Below are 19,337 nucleotides of genomic sequence, written 5' to 3' on the forward strand. Positions count from 1 at the left end.
TAATGAGCCTTAAGTGCCTACCCTAGGTAGAACCACACTGAATGCCTAGAGGTCACCCGAAAGCTTGGTTCAAATCTACGATCATTTTGTTGTATGTTTGTCCGTTTTTGTTACGATTATCATTACTTCGGTTTGTAATTGCTCTATTGGTTTGAATTTTGATATATTTCTGCATATTGCATTACATAATCGCTCGATTATCCCCTTTTAAGTGGGAGTGAGAAACTAGTCCTTCGTGAGGTTTTCACCTCCGTGCAGGATAGTGGATCGCTTCCGGAATACATCTGTACCTATGTCTTCGTGAGATTTTCGTCTCCGTGCAGCCATAGGGAAATGTATTCCCCTGAACTGAACTCGGTCTGTATGAGCCTATAATGGGTGAAGATCGAGGAATCTGCTGGTTCGGGTACATTGACTTTAGACTCAACCCTCATATAGTAGACTTAGGAACTTAACCTAGGTAGAGCCACTCCAAACCCCTAGTATCTACCTGATTAGGTACTTTTTTGTTTTCTGTGTTTGCTTATGTTTTGTACTAACCTCTCTTGTTGTGTTTTGATTATCATTGCACTATGACCCTTAAACTTTTTGAAATTTCACTTTAACCCCTCAACTTTTTAAAATTACATTTTGACCCCAAAATTTTCTTAAAATTACACTTTGGCCCAAAAAGTTTTGCTGTGTTTGCAATTTGGTCCGTCTGGCATCCACAGTGCAAGTTGCGCACCTATACTGCGACAGCCGACCTAAAGCATGGCCTCTCTCTCCCCTAGCCACTTGCTACCTGCAAAAAAGGAAGAGAAATCAACAATTTAAAAGGGTTTTCAAACCCCCAATTTGGGCAGCGAAGAAAGGAAGAAAAAAGAAAAAAACAACAAAATTTTTGAGAGAAAAATCAAGCAAAAATAGCAGCCTCATCGCCACCGTGCGTCGTCGAACCGCCACCACCGTCATACTCCCATCTACCACCACCAAAGAAAGCAAATCAAGCAAAAAAAATCATCAAAAAAAATACCCACGAAAAAAAAAAGCAAGCAAAGAAGAAAAAAAGAAGAAAAGGGAGGAGCGTCGTCGGCCGTCGCACCACAAGCGCAAGAAGCGTGGGTAACAGCAGAGAAGTCGGTGGGGGGCTGAACGAAGAAGAAAGGAAAAAGAAGAAGAAAAAAAAGAAAGAAAAAAGAAGAAGAAGAAAGAAAAAGAGAAAGAAAGAAGGAAGAAGAAGAAGAAGAAGAAAGAAAAAGAAAAAAGAAAGAGAAAAAAGGAAAAAAATATTTTATATTACACTCGGGTCAACCCGACCCGACTGGCGCGACCCGACAACCCGAAGACTCGACCCGACCCGCGATCCGACCCAGATCTGAACCCAGCAACCCCCCCCCCCAAAAAAAGGGGAAAACAGGCCAAAAAAAAGTAGCCCAGAAAAAAAAAAGAAGAGCAGGCCAGCAGCAGCCCCAGGCCCAGACCAGTGCAGCCCAACAGCAGTGAAGCAGGCCCAATTGCGGCAGCCCAGTACCAGCAGTAGCCCAGCAAGCAGCTAGCAAGCCAGCCCAGCAAAAAAAGAAGAAAAAAGGAAAAATAAAAAAAGCCCAAACAGCCCATAACTTTGGGTTTTGGTAAATTCTTGAACTTTTAATTTTATCTAAATATTTAAATGCTGTCCCGGTTTTAATATTATTGCATATTTTTAAGTATTTTTTATTTTATATTTATGTTTTTTTAATTTTATTTTATTTTATTCATTAAATTCGAACAATTTTGACGCATGAGGCCACGAACCGATTTAGCATTAAGTCATTGATTTCATCGCTACGTTGGGTGAATATCGATGGCTCGTGTTAAATACGGGACGCCCTTTTTAAGATTGAAGGAAAAAAATCAAAAATATTAAAAAATCCTCGTGTTTAAAAAAAATTTGTGTTTTAATAGGATCACGATTAAATATTAAATTCAATCGGTTTGACACTAATTCGTCGATTTCATCGCCATGTTGGGGTGAACATCATCGATTCGTATTAAATACGGCACGTTTTTAAAGAAAGAAAAATTTTGTGTTTCAAATTTTCGTGTTTTCAAAAATTACTCGTATCTCAAAAATTTTTGACTTTTCGCATTTTCAAAAGTCTTCGTGTTTCAAAAAAAATTTCGCGTTTTTAAAAAAAAATCTCTCGTATTTCAAAAATTGTCGCGTTTTAAAAAAATTTCTTGTTTTCAATAATTCTCTTGTTTCACAAATTTTCGTGTTTTAAAAATTTTCGTGTTTTCAAAAAATTTACCCTGTTTTCAAAAATTCTCGTGTTAAAAAATTTCGTGTTTTAAAAAAAAATCGTGTTTTCAAAAAAGTTATTGTGTTTCAAAATTCTCGTGTTTTCAAAAAAAAAATCTCGAGTTTCAATCGGATCATGATTAAATATTAAATTAAAATTGTATTTTTGAAAATTAAGACAACGCGCGTTTAACGAGATACCAATTTTGGGCGTCGCGAGGGTGCTAATACCTTCCTCGCGCGTAACTGACTCCCGAACTCTAATTTTCTCTAGATTTTCACGTAGACCTAAAATCACCTCTTTTTTAGAAAAAAATTAAAAATAATTTTTTTTCTTTTTTCTTCTGAAAAGAGAATTTATTAGGTGTCTGATCACACCTAAAAAAGATCAGTGGCGACTCCTTTTTTCAAATAAAATCGAGATTCTGTTTTCAAAATTGCAATAATTACTTCGAGTAGCGCCCGTACCGAAATTTTTAGGTCGCTACATTTATGACTTGTGTGTCATGCATATGGAATAAGTGTGGAAAGTAAAGAAATGCAAATGAAAATAAAGAAATTTGGAAGAGTTAAAGTTATATAAAATCCTACTAAGCTTGGGATAATATGTATAAGTGATGCTGTGGATTTATTCACCTTGTGAGTTGATGAATATAGTTTCATGAGTATTGTGGTATCAATATTGGATTATTCTTGATATGTACAGATTTCATATTTGAAATGAATTAATATGATTAAAGATTACACGAGCTTACTAAGCATTCATTGCTTACATATTTGTTTTTATTTACCCTACAAATTATCGGAAGCTCGAACGGGTTGGAAGCTTGTCGGAGTTATATCACACTATAAATTGATTCTATCGGTAATTTTAGATGATTTGATTCTAGTTATATAATGACATGTATAAGTTAATTTGGCCAATGTTGGCTTATTAATGTTTTGTTATATCTAGCCATAGGGATGGCTAGTGATGAACATGTTTTGATGTGCATATGAGAGGCTATATCATGTTAGATGTGAGTGTTTGGTATGCTTGAATGATGATAATCTTATAGGTATGTTAATACTTAGTACAAGTATGCATATATGTGAATTTGGTCAATTTGATAAGTTTGAATACTAGAGGATTTGTGATGATCATATATGTATAAAACTTGGTTTTAGCTTGATTTGAATACTATATGATGTGAAATATCCGTTTATTTGATCTGTAGATTCCGATAATGCTTCGTAACTCTGTTCCGGCGACGAATACGGGTTAGGGGTGTTACAGTTTCGACAGTAAAATTTTAATGAGACACATTATCTATCAATAGACATCCAAGGGAAGTGTTATAAATATTTTATTATTAAGTGGATGTTTACTACGATCAAGATAAGTTTGATATACATTAGGACTCTAATGTTTATAAGAAGTAGAGTTTTATATTATTTATATTTCTTATGTCTATAAATATAAAATTTGGAGAAAATTTGGAGAAGCATTACAAATATCATTATTGATTCATAAAAATAAATTATTTTTTACTTTTCTATTATTTATTATTTATTATTTATTTCATAACATATTCATTATAGTAATTTTAAAACAAATTAAAATAATAAAAAAATAAAAGCGACGTTGAAGTCTTTGTTATCCAAGCTTAAGTAATCTAAAACTACATTACTTAAGTTGAAAAAAACACTTAATATTAAACTTATATTTATAAAAATGTATTCAATAATTGAGTAATGATAGAGAGGTCAGTCATTTATAAATAAATTTTATTTCGCTTGAAGTTTAATATTTAAATATTTTAATTTTAGTTATCTTATTTAACATTTCATATAAAAATAATGAAAAAAAATCATATATTAATATTTATTTCTTTATTAAAATATGGTTTTTAAATAAATTTTTTGGCTAAGTTAGAATTAAATTGACTCATAACACAAATTTTAATAAGACGCATTGCATTACTAAAAAAAGATGTGGATTCAAATTTAAATATTGAAAAATAAAAATACAAGTCTTGAATATAAACTATAAAATAAACATGCAAAATTATAAAATGAAATAAAAACAATACATATACTATGGGCAGTGGCAAAATCAGAAAATTTTTTTATGAGACTGAAATTAAATTATAACTTTTACGACGATAAAATTATAATTTTACTATTTTAATAGATTATATCTTTATAATTTTTAGAGGATTAAATCAAATTTTTATATTTTAAGCGGGTCAAAGTGTAATTTTATTTTTATTGATTTAAAATTTCAAAAATTTAAATTAAAAATTTTTTATTTTAAGAGAGCATTGGTTAAATAAAATAAAATAAAAGAATAAAACGACGTTGCCGTTGGTATCTCTCATTCAATTACCCCACTTCTAAAATTTACCGTGTGGAAAAAGTCATTGATAGTTATTGTAGTGGACAATTAATAAATACAAAAAATTATAATTTAAAATATAACATTGTTTTAACAGGGATATGAATGATCATATCACTTGACGCACTGAGATAAAAATCACGGATTCAATATTTTTTCCCTTCCCACCCAAATAAAGTAATAACTAATATATTCTACCCACAGAAAATCAGAAATGTGTTACCAGTACTCTTCATCCATCCAGGGTTAATTAAATTTGGGGAAGACATTTATCAAGAAAGAAATTGAGTTATGAATAATTTAAAAAAAAAGGATAAGTACTATAGAATAGGCTACGGTGAAGATGAGTACTAGAGACGTTGGTGGACGACAGCTACGTCAGGGTTACGCTAACCTAACTCATAGACACAGCTTTGAATCTTCAAACAAGCTTTCCTATAAAATTGTAACCAATATTTAGATCTTCCCCAATATCTTATTCTAGTAATAGCCGAGAGAAAAAAAGAAGCAAACGTCATGGGTTTGAGTTTTATATTTAAGAAGCTTGCTCTGGTTGCAGTTACGTTGACACTTACAGCAACTTCAGTGGCAGCTCAAACACAACCAGGTTGTGAAAGCCGCTGCGGGAATATCAGCATTCCTTATCCCTTCGGTACAGGCGATGGTTGCAAAATTAGCAGCGACTTTTTCATTACTTGTAACACCACTTTCAATCCTCCAAAAGCATTCTTAGACACCAGTAATATTGAGATTCTCGACATCTCTCTGGATGGTTATTTGCGCATAAGTGGATCCATAGGTTATGACTGTTACAACAAAGTCGAGCCTTCATATTTTGCTACGTGGATGTGGTTTTCAAAATTCTCCATATCTCATACCAGAAATAAGTTCACAGCCATTGGTTGTGATACTTATGCTTACGTAAAGGATTATTTGGGACATACGTATTCAACCGGATGTTTAACGTTTTGTGATAATATTACCAATGTGGTGGAGGGATCTTGCTCTGGCATCGGCTGCTGCCAGACTGCTATCCCTAAAGGAGTGAGGAGTTATCATGTAACGTTTGGTAGTTCTAACAACCATTCCAATGTGTTGAGCTTCAATCCTTGCAGCTATGGATTTGTTGTGGAAGATGGAGCCTATAACTTCTCTATTTCAGATCTTTACGACGAAAATTTCAGCGACAAAGAATTCCCAATGATACTTGATTGGACAGTCGGGAATCAAACCTGCGCAGAAGCTAAAATGGATCAAGAAAATTATGCTTGCAAGGAAAATAGCGACTGCATAGATCCGGAAAATGGTCCTGGATATTTGTGCAAGTGTCTTGATGGTTTTCAGGGTAACCCTTATCTCTCCCAAGGCTGCCAAGGTAAAGTTACCATCTTCTCCATTAAGAATTCAAGTTTGATGAATTTATGTTATATATATACATGGTCAGTTAAATTCTAGCCAATATATTATACTGTGCCTAATTTGATATTTCAGTTTTACCCAATGTGTGAGAAATTTCAGATATTAACGAGTGCGATACGTTGAAGCCTTGCAATGGACCCTGTAACAATGCGCCTGGAAGTTATAATTGTTCATGCCCTGATGGGTTTGAAGGTGACGGCTTGAGAAATGGAACAGGCTGTAGTCCTAAAGTAGTCATGCCCCACCATCAGAGCTTTTCTGTTGCTGTAGTTGCATTAGGTTGGTACATATAAACGCTACTATAGTAAAATAATGTTTTAAAATAATGTAACTAATATATATTCTGTTATGAAAACAGGTATAGGCGTAGGTGTTTTGTTTTCACTCTTGTGCTTGTCATGGGTTTATATGGGGCTTAGGGAAAGAAAGCTCACCGCAGAGAAATCGGAAAACTGTCAGCAAAATGGCGGGATGTTAATGCGAGAACAGCTTCCAAAACGGGCTGAAATGCTTACTACCTAAGAGCCCCAGATTGGAATCTCTCCATTTTCCTAGCAACCATGATCGGTGCTTCCCGATTAAAAAATAAGTTTGAATCTTCCAAACATGTTTTCCTATAAATTTGAAACCAATATTTATTTACGTGTCCTTTCAAAAAGTTTATCTTAGGTTTTATGTATTGCCAACAAAATTTAAAGAGCATGTTCTGTTTGTAGTTTAACAATTATAGTGACTTCATTGTACAAGAAAATCGAGTAAAATTCCTTTTTAAGTTCATGCACTTTGAAAGTTGTAGCCACAACATTAAGCTTTAATGTATTCAATTTGTGCACGTAAATCCATTCTTTTGCGAGTAATTTGTTCAGGTTTTACCGATTTAAAAACATACTTTCAACATTTAGCAACAATCTTTTGTAGTTCTTTTATTCACTTGATCAGGTCTAGACTATGATCATAATGAGAATATTATATGAGATTTAGCCCATTTAAAAGCATCGTAGATGGAGAGTGCCTTTAAATATGACAGGCTTCAATTTAGCGAGTTTTGAATTAGCATGGCCAATAGGCTTGAAAGGAAAAAAAGAGCTCCTCCACATCAAGTTATATTTTTCTTGAGAATACCTCCAATATTAGCATGGCCAGGATTATCAACATTATACATAAATAACTCAAAAAGGAGGAATAAAAGTTAATTATCTCTGAGATTAATTTCATGAACTTTGGGCCATCTTACATTCTCCATCTGATAAGCTGTCAGCAGAATATACTCACTGTTTCTGCTATAACCATATTGGGTGAGTGTTAGGCCTGTTGTGCCTCCACCTATCCATTATCCATATGTTGAGTAGAGTTATGGTTGAGGAAATTTTTATTTTCTTTGCTCAATCCATCATCTTCTAGCACCCATTAGATTCACCTTTTATTTATTATTAAAATTTTAAAATATTTTGATTTTTATAATTAAATAATCAAATCAATCTTAAATTTATTTTATTTAAACTCAACCAAAATTAGATTCAATTTATTGAGTTAAACCGATAACTTGACCTTTTATGGTCTACTTGAAATTTCCATGTAACTATTCTTTTCAAAAATTTGACAGCTAAACTATTATAACTATAGTTTTTATTTTTGTTGGAACGAGTATTATGATATAGATTGGTACTTAGAAATTTAAGAAATAAATTTGTCACGTTTCCAATGGATGTTAAAATAAGGAAGAAGAGAGACTTAAATTGATAGCTATGTCGTTTTTGTTACAAGCCACTTCTCTCTCCAAGCCCGGTCGTATTGTTACAATTCAATTGCCTTGAACAAGTCATTGATAGCTATGCTTGTGATAAACAGTTGGAATTTGTAGCATTTTAGATTTATTAAATTATAAAAAACTATTTATTTTATAAATAAATTTAATAAATAAAAATTCATCATTTAACAAATTTAAAAGGGTTAAAGTGTAAATTTGTCATGACACGCTATAGATGAATATTGAAATTTGTCACTATACTTTATTTTTATTATTTGACATTATGTTTTGAAAATATTAGTAAATTTATTATTCAACTCTTATGTAATTTAATTTTACTAATAAATTTTATCAGCGACTAGTCAATTAAGAGATAAATAATAATAATATTAGTTTGTGAAAAGAAAGCAATGGAATTGTTAAAAACCAATATATATGTGGAGTTTTACTTTTTGTTTTGAGAATCAAATCATAATACTTGTGATTATAAAAAAAATGGTCAGCATCTTAATAAAGATGGGTACTATATAGACAAACGTTGACCGTATGACTTCATTATTCTACTCCTTCGTATGGGTTACGCTAACTTGGCTTTGAATTTTCATACATGCAATTCCTATAAATTAGTAACCAAACTGTTAATCCTAGATACAGCCGAAAGAGATTAATAAAAAAAAAAAATTACTCAATTAAGAGAAATAATAAAACTAAGAATTAAAGATTATTTTTCATCAGAGTGACAATAAAATTAAGAGCTAGAATTTTATTCAATTAAGGAAACAATAAAATTAAGAGATAAATACTATTTTTCATAGTATTTGACGATATTGGTCAACATTATAGGCGTAGTTAGGGGTTGGCAAGAGCCTCGGCATTCCTTAAAATAGAAAGTTTTCTATTTAGTAAAGGTAAAATTATACTTTAGCCTCCTAAAAATGATAAAAAATTTGATTTAATCTTTTAAAATTTATAAAATTATAAACTAAAATTACATTTTTTACCATGTAAAAGACCACCTTAAACAAAAATTCTGAGTCTCTGCACTTGATTTGACAATATTTGGTGCTCTTGATTAAGGAAAACACAAATATCAAATTGCTTGATTTTGTAAACTTAGATTAGAGTATTATTCTGTTTTCTCATCAGAGTACAAATCACAAACAAAAGCATTTTTAATTTCTAACTTATTAATTAACGTAAGTTCAAATCGTTAATATCTAAATTTTATACTCAATGTAAATTTGTAAAAAATGAAAAAAAAAAGTACTGAGATGCAATAATGCAATTCATTAAAAGAATCTGCAATGCAATGCATTTAAAAATTTATTAGAAGAAAATAAAAATTGATGAAAGTTTTGCAGTGCCATGGAAGAGATAACTCTAAAATGTAGTAAATAATGTTTTTTTATAAAAAGGAATGTTTTTGTGTTTTATTATTGAAGAAAACTAGGAAAGTTTAAAAAGGTTTGTATTAATTTAGTTTGATCTGATTGTTAGAACATTATGTATGGTGTCGGTAGATCTTTCCCTTAAAATGAATAATCAAGAAAATAAGAAATGCAACAAATGATAAATAAAAAAGTTAATAGTGGATTGAAATGTTAAATTTCAGACTAAAAACCGACAAAGATTTAGGAGTCGAGTCTACTACTCCTGTAAATATCCTGGGGATATGTAATAAAACGAATGACTAAAACGACCAAGACTTGGAGTCATGTTCATGTCGAGGGGTTAGCTGTCCTCAACTACACTATTAAACTTACCCTGTAAAACATGTTAATGTATGCAAAAGCAATTACTTATGCACTGTTCATCCATGGAAAGATAAATTTAATTTGGATGGAAGGTTCCTTTACACCTTTGTGAATGAGTCAACACAAGACTAAGGAATCATGGGCTCACTTTAGTATGTTACAGTGGGTTTGAATCTTCATTCATGCTATTCCTATAAATTACCACCCAATAGTTAGATGTTACCCAAATAAACGTTTTGACTGAAGAATTAGTCTTTCCAATGTGGTACTATATGTCAGGAATAAATGCCAACAGAAATATTCTACACACGCATTTGCCTCCAAAAACACGCAGAGAAATGAAGGCCTCCATGGGAGATGAAAGACGAGCTTGGCATCTCGCATTTGTTTGCCTGTTACTAGCAGCAGTTGCAGCAGCAGAATCAACTCCAATAGCCAAGCTCGATTGCCAAGACAGATGTGGGAACGTTAGTATCCCATATCCATTTGGTACAACGACGGATTGTTATCTCAATGAAGATTTTTACATAGCTTGTAATTCGACTCACTATGATCCTCCACGAGCATTCTTAAGAAGAAGCAATATAGAGGTGACAAACATAACTGTCGAAGGCAAATTGTGGATTATGCAATTTATAGCCCGCGATTGCTACAATAAATCGGGCTCCCCAGTTTCCAGCAATACTCCTTCCATCACGCTGTCCAAATTCAGGGTCTCGGATACTGATAACAAGTTCGTTGCCATTGGCTGCGATACTAAAGCAACCATTCAAGGTGTTCAAGACGACAAGGCCGGATACACGAGTGGGTGCATAAGCAAGTGTGACAGTATTGACTATGTGGACAATTTTACATGTTCTGGTATAGGCTGTTGCCAGACATCCATTGCTAAAGATGTACGATATTTTGACATTACTGTAAGAAGCTACCATTATCACAAAGGTATCTGGGATTTCAATCCCTGCAGCTATGGCTTTGTTGTTGAAGAAAATAGCTTCAATTTTTCTTCGAATTATCTTCGTGATCTGCAAAATGTAACCATGATGCCCATGGTGCTTGATTGGTTTATCGGGAACGAGACGTGTGAAACGATAAAGACCAAGAGTTCGGATGATGTATGCCAGGGAGATAGCACTTGTTATAACGTGGATAATGGATCTGGATATCGTTGCAAGTGCTTGGATGGCTATCAAGGAGATCCATACCTACCTAATGGTTGCCAAGGTATTTTATTTCTTTATTTCCACAAATTCAATTTCCTTTATATTTTCAACAGTCTTAGTTATTTAGAGGTTATACTATACAGTAGCTCCTTTTTGGTGAAATTGTGGTGGGAATGGGATCTATTCTTTTACAGACATAGATGAATGTAAAGACCCAAATCTCAATAAATGTGAAAAGATATGTGAAAATACAAAAGGAAATTACACGTGCTTGTGCCCCAAGGGTTATCATGGAGATGGAAGAACAGATGGTACAGGTTGTGTTGCCAATCAATCTGGAGGATCACTTATAATTGAGCTTACTGTCGGTAAGGAGTTCTATTCGATTTCAGTCTTACAAGTTCTCTGCTATACTATTTAAGCGTCCTTTAATGCTTATCTTCTGAGTCTCAAAATGGATTCTGATGACTGTTTTATGACAACCATGGAATAATAGGGCTTGGCGTAGGCATTACAGTATTGATAGCAGGTAGCACTTGGTCGTACTGGGCATTCAAGAAGTGGAAGCTCATCAAACTTAAACACAAGTTCTTTCGACAAAATGGAGGCTTGATGTTGCAGCAAGAACTCTCCAGGCGGGACTCTTCCACTGAAACGGCTAAAATTTTCTCAGCTGAGGAGCTGGAGACGGCCACCAACAACTATGATGAAAGTAGGATTATTGGTCGAGGTGGTTATGGCACAGTCTACAAAGGAACTCTATCAGATGGGAGAACCGTAGCAATTAAGAAGTCCCAAGTTGTTGATGAAAGCCAAATCGATCAATTCATCAATGAAGTTGTTGTGCTTTCACAAATCAATCACAGGAATGTGGTGAAGCTTTTAGGTTGTTGCTTAGAGACGGAAGTTCCATTGCTGGTTTATGAATTTATCACCAATGGTACTCTCTTTGAGCATATCCACAACAAAAGCAAGGCTTCTTCCTTGACATTTGAAACCAGGTTACGTATAGCAGCAGAAACTGCAGGTGTGCTCTCATATCTGCATTCCTCAGCTTCCATACCAATCATTCATAGGGATGTCAAGTCTACCAACATACTCTTGGATGATAGTTACACTGCCAAAGTATCCGATTTTGGAGCTTCGAGGTTGGTTCCACTAGACCAAGCCGGGATATCAACGGTGGTTCAAGGGACTCTCGGATATCTGGACCCTGAATACTTGCAGACAAGTCAGCTGACAGAGAAAAGTGATGTTTATAGCTTTGCGGTAGTCCTTCTAGAGCTACTGACCGGACAAAAAGCACTTTGTTTTGAAAGGTTAGAGGAGGAGAGAAATCTTGCAATGTATTTCATTTCAGCTTTGAAAGAAGATCGCTTGGTGCAAATTCTTGAGAAGTGCGTAGTGGATGAAGCAAAGATAGAGATGGTTGAGGAAATTGGTAGCCTTGCAAGGAGGTGCTTAAGAGTGAAAGGAGAAGAAAGGCCCACAATGAAGGAAGTCGCAATGGAGTTGGAGGGGTTGAGAATGATGCTGGAGCATCATCCATGGGTAAACAACGATGAGTCGAGGTTAGAAGAGACTGAGTATTTGCTCGGTGAACCATCGTTGAAAATTGGTTCTAATAGCGGTATGAATAATGTTACATATGATAGCATCACAGATCATATAATTTTACAAGTTGGTCATGGAAGATAATAGTTTCAATCTTTCACCTCAGGATATTTATTTTCTAAACTTACAAATCTTTTTGTTTGTATTTAAAAAAAATATACATTGTAAATTTTCTAATTTTATATCTTCTTTTTTTTTCCAAAGTCATCCAACGTTATGTCATTGCTATCAAATTATATTACCATTTTAAATATTTTTATAGAAATATAATTAAATTAGTCGCCGTTATATTACATCAATATTAAATTTAAATTCAAAATATAAATAAATGTAATAAAACTTTAAAACATAATATCAATAAAAAATAAATATGCAATCATTCTGTATTTTAATTTTTCTATATTTACTTACACTCGAATTGTTTAAAATATGAATATTATAATATTTTACTATAAAATCATTAATTAATTTGATGTAATAATTTTAAATATATATAATTGTTAATTTAATTTTTTAAATTATAAATTTTAATATAAATATATAATTTCAATTGGATATTATAAAGATTATGATATTTATATAAATACATATATATTTTTACTTTGTTAACAATTAGTCAAAAAATTGACAATTGTAATAATAAAATTTACAAATCTATTTTATTATCAATTTTTAATATTTTTATGTTTTATCATTTATTATTTTATGCATAATATTTTTATCTTGTATTGTAAATTATTTATTACTACTTTTATGTTTATGCTATTAATTGATTATAAAATATTATTACTTATATAAGTTGAAATTTAATTATAAGTTGATAAAATTTTAATTTAAAACATGCAAATTAATGAATTAATCAATGATTTCACTTTTTTTGGTAGTTCAATAATAAATTAAAAAGCAGCTCTAAACATAACACTACCAGCTAACAAACTGGAGCATAAAGCTCGACATAGACAACATAGTCTTTAGAAGAGTCTCTTACAAAGCAAACTAGGAGTGCTGCCCTTTCTAGCCAGTACATCAAGGCAACTATTTCCCTCCCTGAAATTATAAAGCAATCAACTATTCTGGAAGGTCTCCAATAAAGTCTTGCAAACATTCACCAAGGTGTTACAAAGCAAATTTGAACAAGATTGATTCTTAATAATAACTGTAGTAGCATCAACTTCCACAATAATATCAACAATGTTCAAATTTTTAGCAACAGTGTTTGAAGAATAGTTGAGAAATCTATGACAACCAGACACCCATCTTCCTTGGAAATCTCGAATTAGAGCTCCACGCCAGCTCCTGCTGAACCAGGATTTCCTATCGAAAAACCGTCACAATTAAGTTTGAACCACCCAATCTCTTGTCCATTTCACTTTGATGAATATTGGCATATTTGTATCCTTGATCTTATTGGAGATGGAAAAGATCTCAGTTGCATTAGCAAGAGCAGTTGGGATAATCAAATCAGGAGTGTACTGCTTTCCAAAGACTTTAGCATTCCAACCAACTAAATATTTCTCAATATAGATTTTTTTTTTTTTTGCCTGGTGTAAAAACATTTTGCTAAAGAGTTCACTTCAATCCGGTCTTGAAAAGGAAGGTTGAAGGTAGAAAGAAGTTGGGGTGAAATTCCCAATCTTGACCAGATTAATTTCAAAAACAACTTGAGAGTCTCAAAGGATATATATGGTTAAGTGTGTCTGTAGTCTGTACCCGTTGCGTAAAAGGGCCAACAATCCTGCAAGTTTAAGCCATGTTTATTAAGGAAAAAAACTATGGGAAGGATGAGGTGAGCGACCTCCCATACGAAAAAGGTGATTTGGGGGATAAGATTGATTTTCCATATTGATAACTTGTTTTAGTATAGTTTTTTTTATAGTGTTTTAGGAGGTTATTTTAGCAATTACTTTAGTTTTTAGTGCATTTTATAGTTTTTTTTATATTAATTATTTTTTATTTGATTTTCATTTTTAGATCTAGTTGGATTTATTTATTATTTTTTCTCTATATTATAGGTTTTGAATGAAGAACAAAATGTTTGGAGTATAGAATGAAAAAATTGTGAAAAAAAAGTCTTCCGCTCCACCAAATATCGATGTGGTGGAGCACAATCTTCACTTCAGAATTTTAAAACATCAAGCAATTTGCTCCACTGCACTTCTGTGTTTGGATGAGCAAAACGATTAAAACTCTAAAAATAAGGGGTGACGTGATTTAAGAGAAAAGAGGGGGAAAAGCGTAAAAGAAATAAACTTTGAGGCTAAGAGGAGAAGAAAAAGAGATTCGGAGCACTAAACACTAATTCAATAATTATTTTTCTCTCTAAATTATTTCTTTTTACTTTATCTTAATGCAAGTTTGTTATGAACTTTTTCTTGTAATGCTTTCTCAAATCAACATGAATTAAATTATATTTTCTTGAAACAATAATGAATCTGATTTGTAGTTAATTAATTTATTTTCTCTTCAATTATTTCGATCCTTGTTAATTATTTATTCAACCCCATGCATTTTTAATCTACTTGTCTGGCCATAAAGTTGTATTAATTTGATAATCTTGATTTGTCTTGGAAGAGAAAATTAATGTTTAGATCTAGATTGAATAGATTAGGATTAAATGTGGTAGCGTGGATGAACTAGTTAATTTGAGGCTAAAATAAGAAAATACCTTATGCCCTAATCAACCCAGTATGTTTGATCATAGTGACTTCACCTAACTTGCTTAGCATAGAAATATAGTTAGCAGAGAAAGGGAATTAGCTTAGCTAGATACTGGAAGGGTCAAGTTAATGTCATTGAATCATGTGTTAGTAATTAAATAGATTCAACAATTGACTGAGAGATAATTTATTAATGGAACTAGGTGAATTTAGAGTTCCAAAATTTTAAAATTGACTGAAAAACTTAGTAATTTTCATTGTTTTAGTTTAATAAAAATCTCTTTAATTTGTTTAGTTTAATTTTAGCAGTAATTATAATTTATTTTTCTTGATCCAGATTTAATAAAATTGAATAGTTGGTACTTAGCAGTTTAAAATTTAATTTTTTTGGGACAGTATTTTTTTATTACTTAATTACTTAATTTGACATGTGCATTTGTCTTAACGGATTTTCAGTCATTACATATCCAGCTCTAGTCATTACTAGAATTTTATGTTGTTGTTTCCTTTATACCAAGGGCCAATAGCTATGCAGATTCCAAAGAGCTAGAAGATCCCGGTAGAAGTCAAATTCCATCCAAGAATATCCTTGCCTCTGCGAAAAGTGGAAGTTGAGATAGCATTTAGAACACTTGGAGAGGTGAGTTTTTCTTCATTGAATTTAAAGGGTTAGTAATGTGTGATCGAAGGGAATTGAGCCCGACCAATTTTCGTCCCAAAGATTAACAGAGGTAACATCCTTGACGATCCATTTGAAGCATCCCCAAAGTAACCTTGAATGCTTTTGAGAGCATTCCAGGTGATAGAGGGCTGTGGGGAATGTGAAAGTTCTTGAAGATACTTTAATTTTAGGATTTTAGCCCAAAAAGATTTAGAGTTGTGTAATAATCTCTAGCAAAATTTGATAAGTTGGGCTTTGTTTTGAGCTCTCATACGTGAAATATTTAGTTTCTCTAATCTTTTAGGTTTTGTGATAGTCAATCGAATGATTCTATGTAATTTAAACAAAAAATTGTGGTTGATTTGATTGATTGAAGAATAGATACTACTAGGAAGCTTTGATAGTATGAAATATTTTTAAATTTAAAAAAATAAAAAATATTTTTAAAAATTAAAATAGAAAAAAATAGAAAGTATTTTAATAAATCAAATGGAGCTTAAGTGTTGAAAATTTAAATGATGAACTCTTAATGTTAAATTAAGGATAAGTCACCAACTAATGTTGAGTGTAAACTTTCAAGTAGAGAATGCATATTTGAATATTGAAGACAATATTGTAAGGCCACAAGCTTTGAAAATGAATTATAAAACGAATATGGAATATAAAAAAAAAAATGAATTATAAAACGAATATGGAATATAAAAAAAAAAATTGATGTGGGTTTTAGCTTGTGATCAGAAATTTCCAAGAATATCCAAGTGTTCTAAATGCTATCTCACCTCTCCAAGTGAACGTGAGAAAGGGGAGGAAGATATGAATATGAAACAAAAGGTCAACAGACCTAGCTCTATGATTACCATGCATATTTATAGACTTCTTTCTCACTGCCTTGGGTTGATTGAGCAGGTGCTCAAATCTTCATTTTCAAATTGAACGAGTTAGAAAAACCAAGTTACATAAATTGAAATTTAGGTACTAAATTTTAAAGGTTTGACAGGTATTAGAATTGGAGTATAATCATACGTTATATTTATTGAAGACTATGCTGAAACTTCTGGGGAGGTGGTTGCATGGAAAATTTGCAATCAACAACACTAATAAACTGTTTGGGTGTTGAATATGGAATTTGTCTATCCAATTGTGTTACTTTATGAATGCCAGAGAAATTTTTCCACGCCCTTGCCTTCCAGAGCACACAGAGAAATGAAGGCAGCCACGATTAGTTTTACATTAAATTGTATCCACATAAGGTCAGAGTTGTGCACTCTCTCATGTTCTATTGATCCCTTGTGGGTAAACTTGATTTGGGGAAGATTACTTTTCAAGAACGTAATTGAAAGAAATTATAGGATAAACAATTTTTTTTTTTAAAGTTTATTAGCTTTTAACTCCATTTTACGAATAATCAACAAAACAGAAAGGAAAGGGTCTACGCTGCATTAAAGATGATTAATAAGGAAAGAGTCTATGCTGGCCTAACTCATAAACATGATCGGTGTTTCCCATTTAAACCAACTTTGAATCTTTAAATAAGCTTTGCTATAAATATGAAACCAATATTTTTATTCAAGCAATAGCCGAGGAAAAAACCAGAGGTCATGGGTTTGGATCGTATGTGTAAGGAGTTTGCTCTGCTTTCACTTAAGTTAACAATTATAGCAATCTGGGTAGCAGCGCAACCAAAACCGGAGTGCCAAAGCAACTGCGGGGATATCAACATCGCTTATCCTTTTGGAACAGGCAATGGGTGCAACATCAGCAGCAACTTCTTCATTCGTTGCGACACCACTTCCAACCCCCCAAAAGCATTCTTAAATTCCACTGATATTGAAGTTCTCCACATCTCTCTAGATGGTTATTTGCGCATCCAACAAATGGTAGGTTTTGACTGTTATAATTCATTAGGACGCAGTTATTGAAGCAATGGTTAGCATGTAGCAATCACATGTTTTATTATTATTATTATTATTATTATTATTATTATTATTATTTGGATGTAATGATGTAACTTAGTTGTATTCCAACTAAGTTTGTTAGTGTAGTAGGTGGTGATTTATTTTAAGTGGATGTAATGATGTAACTTAGTTGTATTCCAACTAAGTTTGTTAGTGTAGTAGGTGGTGATTTATTTTAAGTGGATGTAATGATGTAACTTAGTTGGAAGTGGATGTAATGATGTAACTTAGTTGTATTCCAACTAAGTTTGTTAGTGTAGTAGGTGGTGATTTATTTTAAGTGGATGTAATGATGAAACTTAGTTGTATTCCAACTAAGTTGTCAAGTTGTAAGCTTTTATAAATAGGCTTTATGCCATTTTAAAAAAATATGAATGAATTCAATCAAGATTTCATCCATATACTCTCTATTTTAGCTTTGCTTAAAATTTATTTCATTTTTCTTCTTTGTTTCTGCCGCAAGTCTCGATTCTTGCTCGGCAAGCTTTTTGTTGAACCTTGCTATTTGTTGCACTTAGCTCCAACAATTGGTATCAAGAGCCTATTTCTTAAGGGATCTGTTATACAAATTCATGGCTTCATCAAGCTTTTCACCAGCTGCACCTCAAGTCTTCAATGGAGAAGGCTACCACATATGGGTGGTTAAAATGAAGACCTACCTACAAGCTTTCGATCTGTGGGAGGTTGTCAACTTAGATGTTGAACCAGAGCCACTTAGAGGCAATCCAACAGTAGCTCAAATCAGGCAGCATGCTGATGAGAGGACCAAGAGGCACAAAGCCATGTCTTGCATCCAGAACTCAGTGTCAGATGTGATTTTCACAAGGATTATGGCCTGTGAATCACCAAAACAAGTCTGGGACAAGTTGCAAGAGGAGTTTCAAGGGACAGAGAGGATAAGGCAGCAACAGTTGCTGAACTTAAGGAGAGATTTCGAGAATTTGAAGATGAAGGAAGAAGAAACTATCAAGCAGTACTCTGACAGGATTATGGCTGTGGTTAACAGCATTAGGCTCCTTGGAGAGCAGCTCAAGGAAGCTAGGATAGTGGAGAAGGTTATTGCAACTCTGCCCGAGAGGTATGAGGCAAAAATCTCATCTCTCGAGGACTCAAGGGACCTGTACACCATCTCCCTGACAGAGTTGATCAATGCTTTATATGCTCAAGAGCAAAGAAGAGCAAGCAGACTGGAGGAGCATCAAGAAGGTGCCTTTCAGGCAAGAACAAACACTGCCTACAAAGGCAAGAAGGCCTGGAGAGACAAGCCAAGGACTGATGTTGCAAGAAAAGAGGGTCAGACTTGCAAGCACTGCAGAAGGGCTGGTCATCCAAAAGAAAAATGCTGGTTCAATCCAGATGCTGTATGTCAGCATTGTAAAAAGAAGGGTCATGTTGAGAGAGTCTGCAAGAGCAAGGCCAAATCAAGGCAGAGTCAGTTTCAACAGATGAAAGCTGAGGCTCGAGTAGCTAAGGAGGACAGTGACCAAGAGGAGCAAGTCTTTGCTGTGTTATGCTCAGCTGCTCAAGAAAAGTTCTCATCTGGTTGGCTTCTAGACAGTGGATGCACCAACCACATGACACCTGATGCTGCAATCTTCAAGTCTTTAGACAGAAGCTGCAGAACTAAAGTCAAGATAGGAAATGGACATTTTATTCAAGCTGAAGGCAAGGGTGATGTGCTGATATGCACCCCCACAGGTGCCAAAGTGATTTCAAATGTGCTTTTG

The 19,337-nt window shown here is 33.2% G+C and overlaps 1 protein-coding gene across 1 annotated transcript; it reads left to right on the forward strand.

Moving 5' to 3' along the window:
• Positions 1-5,135: 5,135 nt before the first annotated feature.
• Positions 5,136-12,482, forward strand: LOC107914811 (wall-associated receptor kinase 5). Its single transcript, XM_041092678.1, has 6 exons — positions 5,136-6,015; positions 6,159-6,338; positions 6,418-6,578; positions 9,773-10,784; positions 10,918-11,091; positions 11,220-12,482. Exons 1-6 carry the CDS (start codon positions 5,157-5,159, stop codon positions 12,419-12,421), a joined length of 3,588 nt encoding a protein of 1,195 aa, XP_040948612.1. The 5' UTR covers positions 5,136-5,156; the 3' UTR covers positions 12,422-12,482.
• The last annotated feature ends 6,855 nt before the right edge of the window (positions 12,483-19,337 follow it).

The sequence above is a fragment of the Gossypium hirsutum genome, chromosome D05, assembly GCF_007990345.1.
Source record: "Gossypium hirsutum isolate 1008001.06 chromosome D05, Gossypium_hirsutum_v2.1, whole genome shotgun sequence".
In the NCBI taxonomy this organism is placed as follows: domain Eukaryota; kingdom Viridiplantae; phylum Streptophyta; class Magnoliopsida; order Malvales; family Malvaceae; genus Gossypium; species Gossypium hirsutum.

Coding starts and splice junctions, on each gene's coding strand:
- LOC107914811 (XM_041092678.1), top strand. CDS start 5,157: ATGGGTTTGAGTTTTATATTTAAGAAGCTTGCTCTGGTTGCAGTTACG. Junction 6,339..6,417: donor TGTTGCTGTAGTTGCATTAG/GTTGGTACATAT, acceptor TTATGAAAACAG/GTATAGGCGTAGGTGTTTTG. Junction 6,579..9,772: donor GGGCTGAAATGCTTACTACC/TAAGAGCCCCAG, acceptor ACCACCCAATAG/TTAGATGTTACCCAAATAAA.